At 39.3% G+C, this 19,456-nt stretch overlaps 2 protein-coding genes across 2 annotated transcripts in view; both read right to left on the reverse strand.

Moving 5' to 3' along the window:
* Positions 1-12,924, reverse strand: part of col22a1 (collagen, type XXII, alpha 1) — a 38,326-nt gene extending 25,402 nt beyond the window's left edge. Inside the window, exons 1-5 of the mRNA XM_086062740.1 lie at positions 12,888-12,924; positions 10,233-10,381; positions 9,584-10,150; positions 5,661-5,741; positions 902-1,013 (exon numbers count right to left, since the gene is read on the reverse strand). Coding sequence (XP_085918866.1) covers positions 902-1,013; positions 5,661-5,741; positions 9,584-10,150; positions 10,233-10,323 — 851 coding nt within the window. The 5' untranslated portion in view covers positions 10,324-10,381; positions 12,888-12,924. The remainder of the gene's footprint in view (positions 1-901; positions 1,014-5,660; positions 5,742-9,583; positions 10,151-10,232; positions 10,382-12,887) is intronic.
* Positions 12,925-16,756: 3,832 nt separating this feature from the next.
* LOC147157633 (uncharacterized) lies at positions 16,757-18,716 on the reverse strand. The gene is made up of 2 exons (XM_086063319.1): positions 18,618-18,716; positions 16,757-17,404 (listed from the first exon to the last, which is right to left on the reverse strand). Exons 1-2 carry the CDS (start codon positions 18,714-18,716, stop codon positions 16,757-16,759), a joined length of 747 nt encoding a protein of 248 aa, XP_085919445.1.
* Positions 18,717-19,456: the final 740 nt, after the last annotated feature.

Consider the following 19,456-nt stretch of genomic DNA (forward strand, 5'->3'; position numbering starts at 1 on the left):
CCCAATAAGTCCCTGAGGGACTAATAAATAGGACGAAGCCAAATGGACCCACAGTACAAGACATGCAATCCAAAGTGAGAGAAGCTTAGCAGTTTAGTGCCGGCATTCTGTCCAAGATATGTGATTTCCTATTGGCTCTTTTGGGCGAATTTCTGGTCGGAATTTGAAACAAAAATGTCTAACTTCCTGTTCGATTTCAGTCGTGGCTTTTAAAAAGTTTTCAGTGCGTCCTCCTACAATATGTCAATCAAATTATGAGTCAATCGGTGAAACTTGTTTTGTAGAATTCAGGGGGAAGCTGTTAAAAACTCAAAAACGTGTAAACATGTTTTTTAATACTTTGTCCTTCACCCCTAAAAACGTATTTACACGTGTTTTATGTTGTTTTTTTTAATGCAAGAAGGCTTTGATGCAGCTTCTGACAGGAAGTGGTGGCTTAAAGCAATGGTAGTTATTACAAAAACGGCCAGCAGGTGGCAGCAGAGTATAATAGATCAGCCAGGGCCATGTTGCAACAAGCTTTTTTTGTCAGTGTTTTCACCAGAAATGTGAATATTGATGAAGCTTATTATTCTAATGTTAATTACTGCAAAACGGAAACAGCTACACAAATATATATATATTTTTTTACTGATAAAAGAAGAGAGACTAATAGAACACAATATTCTGTGGTCCTTGCAAAATCTGTCAAAATCGAGTAAAACCGCCTGGAGCGAAGGGGGTTGCTTCAGTGAAAATGGCTGGGAGTGACTTTTGTGGGTTTGTATTTTTTGTATTTTTAGAAAAGTTGAGGACCACAAAAAGGCAATTTATTAGTCTGTTCCCTTTTTTTTAATGGCAAATTGTCCAAATTCTCTTCAAACTTTGATGCCATGTTGGCCCACTTTCGATGTCCACTTACTCCGTCTGCTGTACAATCGGCATCGTGCCAAGCCGAACATACGCACTCTGACCCTCATCGAGTCGGGTGCCCAGAATATCTCGGACGCTGAAGTACTTCATCAAGTCGAAGCCTGTATGAGAAGACAGTAAAAAAAAAAGCAGCACAAATACGTCACTCCGGCGGTGAGGTCAAGTAAGGATTTATATGGACGTCAGTGTCAAATGTTGGCTTGTGCGTTATAGCGAGAGGAAAAAACAAGTCACTATCACTGGCGTACTCCCGAAATGGGAGTTGTTAAGTGCACGTGTGCGCATGTTTGTCGTTTGAAGTGGCGCGGCCGCAGACCACGTAGCCGTGTGGCGTAGAGGGGACACTCCCTTATACAATAAACAAGCGCGGTCGCTATGGCGACGCCTGCCGGTGGCTGCCGACAGTTTGTCCAGATGATCTGACGGTCATTTTTGTGAACTCTTCTCAAAAGGGGACTATCACATTCGTACAAATTAATTGTAAATCCATGACAGGGCTACTACACATTGTTGGATTTTAACAAGCAATTTTTGAAAGAGGACTTCAAAAACAAAACGGCAAGAATCTTGGTGGATGTTTTTTTGAAATACAATTAAAACAGGTAGTAAGAAACAAACAAGTCCTGTTGCTGAAATGGCTACGTTGGGGTACTTACACGTCGGGGTACCCTGGGAACCCTCCAAGATAAAAATGTTTTTGCCAGGCCTTGTGTGTGCAAAGTTTCATGAGTATCCACTGAGGTTAGGACCCTCAAAAACGGCATCATTTTTCTTTGCAAACAGCACATCGCCACGGCAACGAACTAAAAAGCTTTCGATAAAGGGACGATCGAAAACTCGGCGTGGTGGAGGGTGACTATCCCAAAAACATGTTTTTCTTTAGGAACGCTACGGAGGCTTAACTTGCTTTCTTTATAGGCGTTTCTCATTGCTCGGCAGAGAGCCAGCCGCCGTTCTACGTCACGACGCACGGAATGCGTTGAGACGTGAATAACAATGGCGGCGTACGTCCAAATAAAGTTTCTACAAAATGTATTAAACTGGAAATTAATCTCATTTACATCTTAAGATGAAACACGGCAAGTTTGAAGACGAAATTGTGGAGGAATCCGTTCAAATACGACCTCTATAAAAGGCCCAAACAATGGCGACAAATTTCAAAATAAATCAAAATGGTGGACTTCCTGTTAGGTTTAACACATGGCTTCAAAAGTATTTTTTGTATGTGGAGGGATGTTACATATGCCCCTAAATTTTACTGGCTCTAGGTTGAAAAGTACAACCGGGAATAACATTTTGACTGCTTTACATTCAACAGATTAAAAATATGGAATTGTTCGCCAGCTCGTGTGCAAACTTTGGTGAGTTTTCGTTCATAATTAGGGTCTGAAAAATCCAAATGTTTGCAGAGAACAATAATAGCTCCGAAGAATAATTCCTACAGAAACGATGGGGACCCCATTGCACATTGTTTATTTAAAACAAATACATAGGTAAGGCAGATTAGCATAACGCTAACGCATAACGGGGAATGCTATTTACGGGCTAACGCTACTCAAATGACACTGTTAAATTTCACGGGAATGAATGCTATGGATGTATAAAAAGTGTGTGTTCAATTTCGCTTAAGAACATGTTGTCCTTGGTTTGACAAAACATAAACATGATGAATGTTTCCAGCTGTCTGATTTGACCCTATTACTATTTTTTTAGGCACAGCGCGGCGCACACGCATCGGCCGGCTTGCCTGCTCGCCAGTCGGGTCCACCGGTTTGCATTGTGCGCATTCGCCGCCTCTGTGCGGTTGTTTGGAGGCCATCGTTGCGCAGAGTTGTAATTTGGACTGGCGGCGCGTGCTGTATAATCAAGTCAGAGAGTTATTTTGGACGACTACGAAAACGACCATTTGTGTGTGTGTGTGTTGGGGGAGGGGGGGGGGGTTATTTGAGGGAGATGCCAGATGAGTTCACGGGCCGGTGGAGGTTCTTCTGATGGGAGAAGATATGAATATTTGACGCACAGAGACGCAGCACGTTCAGACGGGAGGCTCCGACCAGACGAATTACAAATCTGGAATAAACCGCAAGTTGCCTCGGTGGTCACGACCTGATAAGTCGCTATGACGTTATGCCTTCATTTTTCCCCGCTTCTTTGGGAACTCGTCGAAAGGTTGCACTTTACAAAGTCTTTCAGATTTGAAGTTCGGAGCGTGTTCAGGGTAGCGGGTGAGGTGGAGTGCAGTGATGGCAAAATGAAGCTTCATGAAGCATTTGCGATATTTTTTGACTCCTCTAGATGGCACTCATGATTCAAAGATGCAATGCAAATGTAATCCATTTTCATTGCACTTGCCTTTATCTTTAAACCAAGAGCACCATCTAGAGGAGTCAAAAATATCGCAAATGCTTCATGGACTGGTCGCCGGTCAACCACAGGGCACAAAGACAGAGACAGAAAACGATTCGCACTTCGCACCAGCTCTGAGTGGGAACTAGAAAAAAATATATGCGGAAGGCTGGCAAGTGAATCAGTAGACTCAGAAAACGTACAGTTCAGGCCAAAATCAGCTTAAATTGACAAATTTTGAGCAGAAAATGACAAAAGGAAGCAACAAAAGGCAAATGACCTGTTGGGTCACGGACATACAGTCGGACGTACACTTGAGATCAAATTTGGGTCATTAAAATGAGTTTGACACCCCTGATCGAAATGATCAGGTTTCTCTCATTTTGCTATTCAGATATTGTCATTGAGAGCATTTATATGCAAAAAATGAAAACTAGTGTATTTTCCAGAGATGATTATGACTTCACTCTAGAACAAGGGTCTCAACCTATGGCCCGGGGGCCATTTATGCCCCCCCCCCCCTCTTTTGCCATGTCATTGCACTGGACATTTTTCTTCTTACGGTCTACCAAACAGTTCAGGCTCAAGACAGCTTTCAGTGAAACATAATTCTGAAGTCGGGCTGGGCAATTGATCACATTCATTTGATGAATTCATCATTTTAAAAATCAACGATTTAAAAATGTTAAATCGTGATATTGAGGTGCATATAAATAAATGCACTCTTCTTTTATTTCATTATTTTTTCTTCTTTTATTTAATTAATTTATTTCATTTATTTAAGTCATGATTAGCTGTTTTCTTGCACAAGCTATTAGGTAAAATCAGATTGCTATTTTGTACATAATTATTATTATTTAAATACATGTTTGTTGGGTTTATGGCCTTGGTTAAAATGTAATCGTCTAGATTGACTGGGGGGGGGGGGGGTGGGGGCGGGGGGGATTTTGTTTTTGGGCCATATGAAGTAGGTTGTTACGCACCATATGAAGCCTGCTCTCTATTGAATACGTATCAAATCGAAACACTGTATTTGTATAAGTGCACAGTAACAATCAGTGAAGAACCTGACCCTAATCTCGGGAAAGTGGAATAGAAATCTGCATAATTAATAACTGGCCTCACGGGGAAACAGACCACTACTGGTGGGTGAATACTAATTGACATGATTTCCCCCTGCAGCATCTCTCATCCCACAAACAGGAGTGCAAACAGTGCGTCCATCTGTTTTCTCTCTCTGCCGCGCTACACGTGGGTGGGAGATCCAGACAGGAACTCGCATCGGCCCGAAAGGCCCCTTGTAACAACATCCAAACTTTCTGGAGAAATGCTGTCCAAGTGTTCTGAGAAAGGTTTAACAGGAAAAGGGGGTACAAAATCTCACGGTACAGTCCAATATTTTTTTTTTCTTTTTCAGAGAGAACCACTTTAGAAGTCCCACATGTATTCTAAGGGCCAATATCAAGTCATTTTCCTATTTGGAAGCGCACGTATTAATGTCATGCAGGTTGCATGTAAAGACAAGGTTGAACATGCGAGTGTGCAGGCAGACAATTCATTAGGTACATCTGCACAATTTCATGTAATCCAACATCGCAGTTACAGCATCCATATGAAGTAGGTGTTACCATGTTTGCCGTTTTTAGTCGTGCTGAACTACCTTCCATCATACTGAGAGCTCTTTGACATATTTCACTTGTGACACCGGGATACAATTTCATTTATTACATGTGATAACAAATGCCAAACGTTTTAAACTGTTCTCGTATTGGATAATAAAGTGTCTCGTGACCGTTATGTGGAACTTCAGGATTTAAAGTTGAAACGCACAATAGCTGAGATTTTTGTCTGTTGGTTTAAAAATGGCAAGTCCGAAACTTTCCAAGGGAATTAACAAGAATGTATGAGCTTCGACTGTAGCACATGGAAATTAGTGGTGATTTTCAAGCCAATTATGTCTTTAAAGTGACTGATAATTAAAAAAATAAAAAATTAAAAAAATAAAAAATAAAAAAATAAATATATATATATATATATATATATATATATATATATTTTTTTTTAAATATTTTTTTAATTATCAGTCACTTTAAAGACATAATTTAAAATAAAAATTATATATATATATATATATATATATAATTTTTATTTTAAATTATGTCTTTAAAGTGACTGATAATTAAAAAAATATTTTAAAACAAACAAAAAAATATATATATATATATATAATTTTTATTGTTTGTTTATTTTCTGTAATTTTTTTATTATTATTATTATTATTATTATTTAAAAAAAATATTATAAAAAAATAATATTATTATTATTATTATTATTATTATTATTATTTTATTTATTTATTGTATTTTAATTTAATTTTTATTTATTTATTTTTTTGTGCTTACCTGGAACTTGCTGAAGGCCGTAGCTGGTGCTGTCCTGTTTAAAGCGATCTGGTTGCACTTTCATGTTTGGACATAGTACATCTGAGGAGAAAAAAAAAAACATGTTAGTATGCAGCTCAGGCAATTATTATAAAAATAAATAAAATAAATAAAGTTGACTTTCAGATGGCATATTGACTCATTGAGAACGGCACCAACTCGTAAAAATATGAAATTCGTGGCCAGCCAGTAATTGCCTATCGATGCCGTCTTATAGCCGCAAACCACTTTGTCCAGACTAAAATGAAGCTGATGGTGATTGTTCCCCTCAAATTCACAAATACCGAACTGAGAATATGGAAGGAAGGTCACCGTAATGTTCCGAGTAATGCATCCGGTGACAGACGAATGCCCTCTGACCGTCTGGGAAAAGGGTGTTCGTTCACGTGTGGGAGTAGAGGGGCTTGTTTTGGTCGAGCGCAAGGGGGCCCACTCCAAAGTCAGTCTTAGATTTCCACACAGACGTATTTTGCACATTGCGATGACAGAAGGAAAGACAACACCGGCGGAAATTGAATGGCAGGTTTGCTATTTGTGTAAAGACGGCATCTCCGTTACTCAAAAAAAAAACGTCCTGTTGATTCTGTTAAGCCAAAGCAAACATTCGTTTGGCTTGGACATATAACAAGAAGACAGGAAGTCAGTTGTTGACCTTCAAATTCATGATAATATTAACAATAAATAGTAAAGTACTGTCATTTATTTTATAAGCTATTGAGAATTTTCGAGCACCAAAATGTTACATTCCAGTTATTTGACGATATTGTGCCCCAACTGTGTTTATCTGCCAATGACTTAGCAGTTCGGCTGGCTGAAGATTCACCATTTTTAAGCACAATTTTATCAAAGCCTAATGGTATGCAGAGCTGCAGTGTTAGCGCAGATTAGCATTAGCAAGTTGTCAACAAAGGAGGAGGAAGCGTGAGATTTAAGTATGGTCAATTCATGGCTCCGCTACGTTAATTGACAAATTTGATGGCTTAGTGATGAAGTGCTGTCTCCAAAAGTGAAAATACACTCTATATCCTTTGTGTAATTTCACAGAATTATGGTTAGGGATGGGCGTGCACCGACACCAGGTACCGTGAGGGCAAAACCCTCTTGTGGCTATTTTACGATCAGGAACTGAAGGTATACATGTCTGACAGATGCCCATTATTTTTGATTGGTACTTTTTTTGGGCCAACTGGATTATTAGTTTGATTTTATTTATTTATTTATTTATTTATTTATTTATTTATTTATTTATTTATTTATTTATTTATTTATTTATTAATTTATTCATTTATTTGATGTATTCATTCAATGTATTTATTCAAATTAATTTTGTTATGTGTTTTATATTAAATAATAAAATATTAATTACATTTTGTGAACAAAAGGAAAAAAGAAAATAATAAATTGTCATTAATATTATTCAACTTTAAGGAAACATGCTCTATATTGAGAGATACAGCCCTTTCTTTAAAATTATACCACTTATACATATAATTATTAATAATTAATAAAAAAAATACTAGTGGTATCAGTACTTGGTATCGGTATCTGTGACTATAAAAACTCTCCAAATGATGGTATTTTTTGAAGGAAATGCATGCTGTCTTCTAAAAATCACAGCATAAAAAAACACATTTGCATTCTTTTGGTAAATTCCAATAAAATCTGACATATCGTTCATCATTTCGGAAGTAATTTTGCTCCTACGTATCTATTTTGGACACGAGGAACGAAATATTTTCTCAACTGCTTTATTGCGATAATGGGACAGGCCTTTATATTGTCTGTGAAGCCCACAAGTTGCAGCAGAATTTGCACAACTGCAAGAGCACATCATGCTTTTTAAGGACCTTTGCCATCGCACGCCGGACACGAACAGCCGAGCGACTCCCTGCACTTGTGGCCCTCCAGGCTATAATTTAGGGATCCGTCTGCAAGTTAAAATGGGAGCAATGCAAAAAGGCTCACACTATGGTAATGGAATATTCAGACAGATTTGTTAGTGTTTGATCAGCGGAAGTTAAACGTTGGTGCCAAACTTTGATGAATTAAAACCTCGTTCTATGCGATTACGGTGGATTCGGACTTTTGAATGTTATTTAGTCATTTATGTACGATTGTGTCTACACTCATATTCACACACATACACAATAAAAAAAAATTTTTTTGGTGTTGCTACTATTGATTAGAAGGTGAAAGTAATTGAACGCTGACATCAGGGCGGCTGCACCGTACACACTTAAAACAAAAAGAGCTGTAATTTTCCGGGTGAAAATAGCCTGCACTGCTCAGCGACTCCACCACTTACAGGCTTCACTTGTGGTCGTTCAAGAGATGACGGAAATAAAAACGTGGGGAAATTTTGGGGAAAATTTTGCCTCCCGCTGCCGTCTGCATTTAAAAAATGCTGCCACTCAAGGGGTCAGTTATGCAAGGTTAAAGGGCACGCGCTTTGAAATAAATAGCCGAGCGCTTTCAAAGAAAGCCGTGCCGCGTTTTTCAACTGAGCAAAGTGACACAATTCAGTGGCAGGGTACAGCGAAACCGCAAAATCACATCGTATAGAATTAGTACTGCATTTCCTCTTTGTGGCATAAGAAACAAGGCCCTTTTTTTTTTTTTTACTCCAGGGGTTATTTTAGACAGGAATTTTCATGTGTTGGAGTGGAGCACATCCATCATTCTCAGTGGCGTATTTATATGGAGAAAAATAGTACGGCACCAACAACTTAGGTAAGCCACATACCGGGAAGTCTTTCGGGTTATTTACTGTTTGTGGGCTTTCTATTCTATGTTATACAATGCATTAACCAACAAAAAACATGCAGAACAAACTAAATATAGCAGACACGGCAGTATGGATTGACCACTTGTTGCTAGGCAGAATTCTTGGTCCCAAACTGTCATATGCTAGTCATGTACTCTTAGCTGTCTGAATGGTAAAGAGAATGATGAGGTATAAATACATAACCACTAAATCAATTGAATGGCTACTCTGTATTGGTTGTAAACACATAGTAGACTATTTATGTGGAGGAAAGAGGGCACCAACTACTTACAGTAAGTATGCAACATGCAGTACCAGGAAGACTACAATGCTACAATATATATATTTTTAAATACACAACTTATATAAAAATGTAACTGCCAACATAGCAATGTAGATTGACTACTTGTTGCTAGGTAGAATTCATTTGTGGCATTTTAGCCCAATCCCAAAAAATAAATACATTTATGAGACAAGTTTGAAATAAACACTATGGATGGATGGAAAAAATTACCCCTCAACCCCACCCGTTGAGGGGTAATTTTTGTGATATAGAAAAATGAGACCAAAGATAAATCTTTTCAAAACTTTTTCTTCCATTAATGTAACCTATAAATTGTACCTTCCCCCCCCCCCCCAAAAGAAAAACAGTAACCACAAATAAATATCTAAAATAATAGGACATTTGAGGGTGTGCACACTTATGCAACCACCATATTCCAGTTGTTTGTACTTCCCCTCTTGAAAAAATAAAAAAGTAAAAATGTTCAAATTAGTTTAACAGGTTTTAGGTCACATTGATGGTGGAAAACGTTTTGAAATGATTATTAAACCTGGAATTTGAACAGGGGTGTGTATACTTGTTATAGTCACTGTATCTTTCTACTGATCATTCCCAGGAAATCAGTTCTTTTTTATATTGATTTTTAAGTATACACTCAGTTAATATCACTTTGCTAACAAGTGGAAAATTGCAATTTAGTAAAAAAAATTTTTAAAAAGCCTCTATAGCAGCAGTAAACTCACCAGGTTATGAGCATGCGCTTTGTGGTCAGGCGGTTAAAATAAAAGGCCGACTGTGACGACGCGCATATTGTAATATGTGTAACGACTGACTTACTTTCGCACAGCCTCCTCCTGAGTCGGCCCCTGATCTTATCGATGGCGTTGAAGTCCGTCACGTGGAACACGTGGGCGTTCTTGGGCTCTGCCGCAATCTCCTCCAGCTCCACCTTCAGGGCCTCGCCGATGCCCACCGCGAACATCCTGATGCCAGCCGCCGCGGCCGCCTTCGACGGCTCCAGAACATAATCCTGACTTCGGCCGTCTGTCAGCAGGATGGCCACCTTCTGGATTCCTCTGGCCAAGGGCCTGGCTCCGTTTCGCTCCGAAAAGACGTTGTTGGTGGTGTAGCTGATAGCATCCCCGGTCATTGTATTCCCCCCGAGGTAGCGTATGTTCCTGGCGGCTTGCTTCACCTCCTCTAAGCTCCTGTACCTGTCCAGGTGGAACTCAGTGGTGGGTCGGTCACTGTAGCGGACCACGGCCACTCGGGTCTTGTCTGGCGCTACGTCAAAGGACTCCACCAGGTTGGCAACCCATTGCCTGATTTTCTCAAAATTCTCCTTGCCCACACTGGACGAGGTATCCAGGATGAATGCCAGGTCATAGTGGACATTTTTGCACCCTGACATCAAGAGAAAAAAAAAAGATACAAATGAAGATACCGGCAGTCCCAAACTAATTAGAACCTATCCAGATGTTCATACCTGCCCTCTGAGCTTCCACTCTCTTTCCAGTGAGAGTCACGGCCAGGATGACCAATACCAGCGTGATCCTAAAGCCCAGTCGGAATTCCATCTTGGACTTGATTCGGGTTGGTTCTCTTTATCTTATTAGCACCATCCAAGTCCCTGGTCTGTGGAAACATTAACAGCGTTCACTTGAAAACAATTAGGAGTAGGAGTCCAAACATTTCAGCAAAGAAACCAAAATGTAACTGGTATTTTTTTTTAATCGTAATTAATCGCATGACTTCAATAGTTAACTCACGATTAATCACACACACTTTAGATCTGTTCTAAATATACAATAAAATGTACAAGTTTTCATAGTCTTGTTAACATAAAAGTGGGGAAAATGTCTAATAGAAATATGGCTGCATCTTTTATACAGTAATTTCATAATAATTCATAAAATTGAGTTACAATTAAAAAGTTGTACTGTACTGTAAAAAAACAAATGTGATATTGATTTGTGTTGAGGTACATTTTCTTCCACTAGATGGCATAATTGCATTTGGAAGACAGTGACAGTTCCGTGCATTTTTCTTTTCATATTAAGAGCGGTCTAATCTTTAACATGAAGTAACTTGTGAAATTCTGCACATTTTTTTAAATTGTCAAGTACAACTTGACACCAATCTCCACAAATATATGCATTATTATTATTAAATGTATTACTGCTAAATTTTGATGTGGCATTCCCCCAGTGCGCGCTTTTCAATTAAGGGGCAGTCATTATTTGCGTGTTTAAAAAATGTGTGGTTCTTTAAATGAACTTGAAATTAACGCACTATTTTTGACACCCCTAGTATTAAAACAATGCCCTGATGATATTTACTGTAAATCAGATGCGTCTTCTAATCTGGTGTCCAGTTTGAATTTCTCAGCGTCTGCGATGAACTTTTGGCAACGGACGTCCTCTATTCTCAGGATAATAACACCTATGACCAAAATACACGAGCCTCCCAAAGGAAACTGGCCTCACCAAAGATTGTTGGGAAAAAAGTGCCAAACTAGTTTTATCATATCCAAACACTCGCCGAGGCACGGGAAAGAATATATGACTTTTGTAGCTTTTAAACTTACTTCAGTTAGAAATCCACAAGAGGTGATTCTAAGTTTCCTTGTCTTCTCCGAGGACAATCATTTTTTGGCTTCATTATGGAAGATTATACAGTTAGGAGCGTCTTTTTTTTTTGCCTGAGTGGCAATAACACAAATGCGTCACATCAACACAAAACCCTGTTTGGTCTTAATGTGCACCGGGGGTTTGTGATGCGGCGGATGCGTGACTGGTCATAGACATAACAGTCTCATCCCGACTGGAAAAGATGCCTCAAGTCACAAGGTGATCGCTATGGGAGGTACGTGGATATGCAACATTATAATTAACTTGCTTACCTTATTCCACCTATTTAAATATTTATGAGCCGTGATCATGAAATTGACTCCATCGGAACTGGGCTGTTCTGTTTATCTTAGAAGACTCGGGCTCATTTAAATCAACTCGCTGTTATTTCCTTTATGTTGCCCGCGTGACGCTTTATTGAGAAAGGAAAAATATTTGATCACTTTTTTTGTATTCGATTAAAACTGTACAATCCGATGCATCCGTCTATGAGATTACGAAGTTTTGCCTCAAAGCTTTCCAATCAAATGCGAACAACAAACGTGGCCCATAAACGCCAGTCGGTATGCTAAAAGCTAATTGGTAGCATGCTAACAACAAAACAGTTTTTTGTTTGTTTTTGTTTTGTAGTTATTAGACTAGCCAACCAGTGAAGAGCATCATTTTATTACAGCGGAGATACAACATACCAAATCAAACTATATCATAATTCATCTTGTTCAACTTAATGCTTTCCATTTCCGTCTTTCATTTGGGTTTGGGTAAATAGTACACTTTTCTTTTGATTGAATTAGCGTCTCGCTGCTAAGGTAATCTACAGCTGCTAAGCTAACAACCTAAGGCTTAAAATCACACAAGAAAAAAAATACTCCAATTAACCTGGTTTTTTTTAAAATATTTTTACAATAATGTGTTTGACCTGTCATAAATCTTAGGTTGTCAGGAAAGAAATGAAAAGTGTGAAGTTGAATTTATACTATAATTGTCTGACAAATTGGAGGTAGCTTGCGAAGCACAATATTATTCACTCTACGTCTTATCTGATGGTACATTAAGCTATTCCTGCCTCTTACTTTCACTGCTTCTATTCAGTGTTTTGGGCATATTACAGCAGCTAATTACCACCAATTTGTCTGGGAACGCTGGACCCAAAGTAATTTGGCCCCCCAACTCTTCAAACTCTCCGCACAGGGTCGTAGATGGTCTCTTTTTGTCTTCCTTGAAAGCAGCCGTGCAATATGTTAAAGCAATAATCGAGCTGTTTTTGCTTTTTGGGTATGAGGGGATGGCGTGCTTGTTTCCACTTTTTTCTATATCTCAGTGGATGGTTGACTTGGGAATGCGAGTGAAGATGCATATAACAGAAGAAGCATCATGTGAAAAAGCAGATCATATTCTCCCTCTTTATAATTTGACAGAAAAAAACTAACAAGGGGATTAAAACGTAAGTGGTGAAGTAGTGTCAACAATTAAAAAGAGGATTTGTTGTAAGAAAAGTGTCGCGTTCCTACCTGCCTTCTGAATCCGCTCCAGTGGAGTTCACGAGCGTGACCCCCCCCCCCCCTTTGCCTGCAGGCCCTTGCCGCCCCCGTATCAGCAGCCCCGCAGCATCTTTATCCCAAAAAATGCACTCAAATGGCGTCAAATGTGTTGAAATAATCCCGGGTGAAAATCCAGTGTGCAGTTAAAAATGCGAGACGGGCTTGAAAGAACCTTGTGGATGCCTGCGCACGGTGGGAGGGAACAGTGGCGTGTGGTGGTGGGTGGGTGGGGTGTTGGGTTTCATGGTGCCGGTGGTGGAGGGGGTTAAAAACGAGGTGGCTTGTGTAGCCTGTGCTTCACTCGCAGCCAATTATAGATGCAACTTTCAGGATATTTTGGGACCCCACCCCTCTTATGCTTTACTCCTTCCTTTCAAGCTCAAGCCTCTCATACTTTTTTTTTTTTTTTTTTTTTTTTACCATCCTGCCACCACAAGTGTCCACATTGCCACAGTGGAGCCGCCCTTTTGGGGCTGCTCCTGCTGGGCTGGGCCGGGCCGGGCCGGGCTGGGCCGCACGCTTCTGGAGCAGGCCTGTGTTTAAGTTGGCCAAATGATTACAGAACAGCATTACTTGCGACGGAACTTCCACTGCTCCTGTGATCCTATTACGCAAATTTAGTGCGGCTCTGACAGGTTTACATGCGTTGGACCGCAACATCTGTCATTTTTTTTTACTATTATTTTTATGCATCATTTGTCTTTTCATTACGTTTTGACCTCATTGGAATTTGTCATTATTTGCTACAACATGCTGGGCTCGTGGCCAGTTAATCACAGGGCACATTTCAACAAACAACAACCGTTATTTGCCTTCGTCTTCAATTAACACAAGGTATAACTTTTTTGGGGGCAGGACATTTTAAACCTCACGCAGAAAGGGTCCAAATATCTAACACAGGAACTTTGAGGTGCTACATTTAATTGAACTATAACAGCCATTATGCACTTAATGTAAATGATTACAAATAGAAAGTATTGAGTCATTGAGAGTGATTTTAAAATGTCTTTTTTTTTTTTTTGGTAATTATTTGGCACACAAAAAAAAATGCTTCTTCTCGATATTTGATTCCCTCCCCTAAGATTTAACTTTATTTTAAACATTCATGAAAGCTAACAATGTTGATGATAAAGAATGTAACATTCACTTCTACTAACTTGGAAATTGAACTGGCAACCAGTCAACTTTTGAATCTCACCTTTAGGAAACTTTTAAGGCCTGGTTTCATGGGCGCTGCCATCTTGGAAATTCCCACGCTATCAAATATGCTGCATTCGGGGACGGTGAGAAATGTGAATTTTGCCATTAGGATCGTCAACATCAAAGGGTTCGAGGCCAATGTAAACAACAAAGATGGATGATTGATAAATTGTTTGTTGTTCTAGTTTACGTAGTCAATAAAAAATAACTTTTTTATGGAATAATTCAATTAATTTAATAATAAATAAAGGGATAAATATGTTTAAAATCGTTAAAATTTTGTTTGGCTATTCATGGTCTGTGTCTCCATGGGGGGTCGCCATCAGAGGCATAGCTTGTCATCAGGCTAGGCAGGGAAATTGCTTGAGGCCCCTTAGCCAGCAGGGGGCCCCAGAGAGCCAACAGATTTGACACAAACCGCATATCCTTCACACGGTCTTATTAGCAGGTTTTGCTCGTCCTTGTGAATCAGATAATTGTTCATATCTATATACATGCGGGGGGGGGGGGGGGGGGCTGCTGTAGACTCACTCTCCCAACCTTCTCTCAACTCTTAAGTAAAAGAGAAATAGTCATCTGACAACCGTCAACGTCAACCTTGAGCAGAGATTCATAATCATGGTTGACAGCCTCCTGTCTCTTTAGTTTTGTTTTTATTATCATAAATCTTTCCTTTCGGACGTATCATTGTGACAGTTTCAACACAACATATATTCGTTACACCAGACAAGAAAAAGGGCTGACGGGATGAAGTACACATTTCCATCAGTTCATCTTCCCCTTTTTTTTGTTAATCGAAAGTTGATTTGTCCAGTGCAGTTTTGAAGTTCATTTCTTACTGTTAAGCCTTGGCGGAGGCCTGCACTCAAGAGACTGCCGTTCAAGATGCTTAAAGCACACTGATGTCATGTGTGGTCAGATTGGGTATAAATATATATATATATATATATATTTTTTTTTTTTTTTTTGTAAAGACATCCGCCACAATCTTGGGTAATAAATCACGAGTGGAGCTGATGTGGCTCTAAAACGCTCCAAAGCTCAACATGTCAACATTTGAAAGCGCCAGACAACAAATAACAGCGTCATTCCATTTTAGGCCTATTTCCGGCACCTTTGTCGCCAAGGAACGTGAGAGCGGCTGAAGCCAGGCTATGTATAGATGATGGGCTCGGTGTGAGGAAGAAGGGAAGTGCGATGATGATGATGATGATGATGATGATGATGATGATGATGATGATGATGATGATGATGATGATTGCGCATGTTATAAGCGATAGTGTAGGTCTGGAGGAGCGTCTGGTTGAGATGGCGAAAGAGAGAAGGGCCATCTGTCATGTGACTGACCGGCCAGCTTTCATCCTCCCACATTTACAAAATGGATCTTCTGTGATGTTCAACATGTTTTTTTTGTGTGTGTGTGTGTGTGTGTGTTTTTTTACTAGGTTCTAGGTGTGAAAAATGACATAACATTTATTTATTTTATTTGAGGGAGAGTTGGTAATGGAAACATTCTGAAAACATTTTCTGTGAATTACTAAAAATTATTGATTCACTGAAAAATTCTGTCCCCCAAAAAAAATTGTCAAAAAAAATGGTCAAAAAAAATCTGTTTAGTTCTATGCAATTGCATTATTATTTTTGTGTTAATGTTAAACAAAATGCAATATTTTTGCATTTAAATAACCAATAAATTGGAGTTGAAGTGGTTGATAAAAAAAATTAAAACAAAAAATATTTGTTTTAAAAATACCGATGACAGTTTTTACTTTTTAACTCATTCACTGCCATTGACGGCTATAGACGTAAAAAATTCATTTGAACTATTTCTATTAGTTTAACATTTTTTCCCACTTTTGTTAACAAGAGCATGAAAACCTAGACATTTTTTTATTGTACATTTAAAACAGATATAACATTTGTGATTAATCAAGACTTAACTAGTGAAGTCATGCGATTAATTATGATAAAAAAAATAATCGCAAAATAATATTTTATTTTATTCTTTAAAAAAAGAAAAGATTATTAAAAATTAGGGGCGTCATTTTTTTCATAATTAATCGCATGATTTCACTAGTTAACTCACAATTAATCACACATTTGATATATCTGTTCGAAATGTACAATAATTTTTGTTTTAGTTTTCATACTCTTGTTAACAAAAGTGAGAAAAAATGCTAAACTAATTGAAATTGAAATTAATTTTTGACATCTATAGCCCGTCAATGGCAGTGAATGAGTTAATACGGTTTCAAAATATAATATTATATAAAATATCATATTTTTTACATCAGAAAATAAAATTGAATACCGCTAACAATATATTGAAGAAAAAAAGGGATTTGAAAATTATTGTTGATAGCTAGTTCAAGTCATTTTTACCAAATTTGCTTGGGGGGGGGGGGGGTGTCACCATGTTGTGGCATGTATAGGTAATTACAGGCCTCCGTAAATAGTGGGAGTTCGCTGTACACTAGTTTTTAGACATTGGTGATTTTTTTTTTAAAGCTTTCAATGTTTACATGTTAAGAGGGCTTTCATCACTTTTTATTTTCATGTTTAAAAAAAATAAAAAATTTACAACCAGTTTTTTTTTCCTTCCTGGAGAAATTCCACGACCATGTCCCTCAATAAAAGCATCATGGTGGAACTTCCTGGCACTTTCGTATCTCCAGCATGCATCTGGCCCCTCGGACCTCCAGCTCGCCTTCCTCCACCTCCGCGTCGGCTTGGTCCTCTTCCAGGTGCCGCTCTCTCCTCAGCCTAACGCGCCTCCCGCCCCTGGCATCTCGTTGCCGGGCCTCGCTGCCAAGCGAGCGCCGCGAGTTAGCAGGAGGCGTCGGTTTGCTGCACAAATGAGCTCCGACGCCTCGACACCGAACCTCGTCCAGGCCGCCGCCGCTCCTGCTTGCCTCCGCGGCCTCCAATCTCGTCAGCTGGGGCCTTGAAGGTCTCGTTTGCGGGGGATTCGAGGAGCACGCCGTGCTCTTTGGTGTCTTTGTCATGGAGGGCGCTTGAGCTTCTCGCTGCTGGCTCTTCACCGCTTGATCAGACAGAGGCGCCAACTTCCCGGGCCGTGCCGCTGGTCCTCTCCCGGCCTCGCTCGGGTTCTTCAGAGGCAAAATAAGATGACCCATGGCCTCCTCACCACGCGTCGCTGACAAATGGCGGCCAGGTGTTTTTGAATGGCGTCCATATTTAGCCGCCAGGCGAAGGTTTTGACCGGTCAGACGCAATGCGGTATTTTTATCTTGGACGGTCGACATTCCTTCCGGTTGGGGAAACCCCTGAACAAAACACACAATCACGTGTCAGTCTCAAAACATCCCATTTGAATGTCAAGTAGAGGCATTTTCACATCACACGCGCATTACTTCAGTGGTTTTGTGCATAAACAAAATCCACGGACTGACTGGACTTTTTTTCTATTTACTGTAGTTTAAATGATTTATTTATTTAAATAAAATTATTTTGCGGAATATGATACATTAAAAAAAAAAACATATCTGACATAAACATGACATGTTAATTTAACTATACTTTTATAAATAGGGACAATGAGAATGTAATTTGCCAGCATTAATTGACATTAGCCAATAGCAGTTAGCCTGATTATAAAAATACAATCCGACAAAATCGTTTTAACAACATCTCAAAGTGTCATTACTTACTATCGCGAGAGTCAAACCAGGGGATACACCGTTGAAAACGTCACCGTCTGTTCTTTGAAAATACAAAACAAACTCACCGCTGTGTCTCGCGTGATCTTTTCTTGAGTCATGCTCTGCTTGTGGGGGAAAAAAAAAAAAGAATGACCAAACCAATTATGCCGCTGCAGCTCGAATAGATTTAAGCAGCCTTAACGGGATTACAGAGATTACGCTCACTAAGAAGTAAAAGTGGCTTCGAAACAAACACCCAAAGCCAAGTAAAAAAAAAAAAAAGTCATCCGAACATCTTCACTGGCTTTTTGTGGCGTCATCATTTTCTGTGCATTAATGAAAATGATTACAACTGAAATGCTACATGTGTGGTTTCTTCATCTTGCCACTGGATGGCGCCAAAGACCACCAATGTGAGTGAGCAGTGTTGTGAGTCTGAGATGTTCAAAATGATGAAACCCGTTATAGTTCTTGAATGTCGTTTAGGTTGTTTATTTATTTTTTTAATACTAAAATTCTCTCAGGGATTATAAGTAGAAAAATGATTTACACTTTATAAGGATAGAATGCTAATATTAAATGGAAAATAAACCATTATTCCCAAAATTATAATTAAATATAAATGTTTTTTTGTGTGTGTTTTTTTTTTTACAAGTGAATAAATGAATGCCCCTCTGGGTTCAGGCAATATTACATTTAATGAAGTGCATTGATTAGATTCTCTCCTGTTTCATTCCTTGTGGGATCTCCCTCTAATCAAAATGTGATAATGAACAAGATTCACCGGCCTGGCATCGTTGTGCAGCTCAATATGAGGAAAAAAATGCACACAAGTTACTGTTTGGACCGCCTGCAGGAAAGTGTCGAAGCACACAACCTCGACAATCCCAGTCGCTGGTTTTAATTTCAGCTCCATTCCTCCCACATCAGCCACCATCACGATTCCAACGCAACTCGGCTGCGTTTATGCGGTCGCTTTCGACGCCAAATTACATCTCTGGACAGCGCGAAGGGGCCCCCGAACGCCCCCTCTGCTTGTGTTCTTTTGTGTCGTCCTCTGCCTCGCTTGACGTTTGTGCGGCGTGGTGTAATTATGGCATCGTGGGCCAATGATCGTTTTCCCCACCTATTGAACACGCAGCTGTGCTGGGCCACCGGATGCAGAAAGAGGAAGTGGAGATTGCGTATTGTCGACCTGAACAGTCAGTGAAATTGTTATCCCGCAACCACGACACTAAAACTGCTTTTTATTATTTTCAACAAAGAAATAGTGACCTTTCACTTTAAACTGCAACCTAGTAGGAACACCGAGCTAGCTGCCTTCGTTTAGCCGGCTAGCTAGTAGCATGACATTAGCATTTTTGGTTAGCCAGTTAACAGCATCCTAACAAGTACAGGTGTGCCTTGACGTAGGACTTTAATTTGCCCGTAAACCATGTTCCTAACAAACTTGCTCATAATTCCAAATACATTTTCCCAACTGAACTAATCTGAAATAAAATTACTTGAGCAATGTGACCAACGGCAGCCATGTTAACTCATTCACTGCCATTGACGCCTCATTTTTAATAATCTTTTGTTTGTTTTTTTAATCGTGAGTTAACGAGTGAAGTCACCCGATTAATTACAATTTTAATCACCTGACGCCCCTAATTTTTAATAATCTTTTCTTCCTTT

Source organism: Leptonotus elevatus, chromosome 19 (genome assembly GCF_054856555.1).
Source record: "Leptonotus elevatus isolate MCC_2025b chromosome 19, RoL_Lele_1.0, whole genome shotgun sequence".
Taxonomy (NCBI): domain Eukaryota; kingdom Metazoa; phylum Chordata; class Actinopteri; order Syngnathiformes; family Syngnathidae; genus Leptonotus; species Leptonotus elevatus.

Excerpts from the sequence above, each read along its gene's own strand:
- LOC147157633 (XM_086063319.1), bottom strand. The coding sequence starts at position 18,716 with ATGGTGGCTGATGTGGGAGGAATGGAGCTGAAATTAAAACCAGCGACT. Across the intron at positions 17,405-18,617 it reads TCCTGCAGGCGGTCCAAACA|GGGTTTCCCCAACCGGAAGG; the intron begins GTAACTTGTGTG and ends TGTTTTGTTCAG.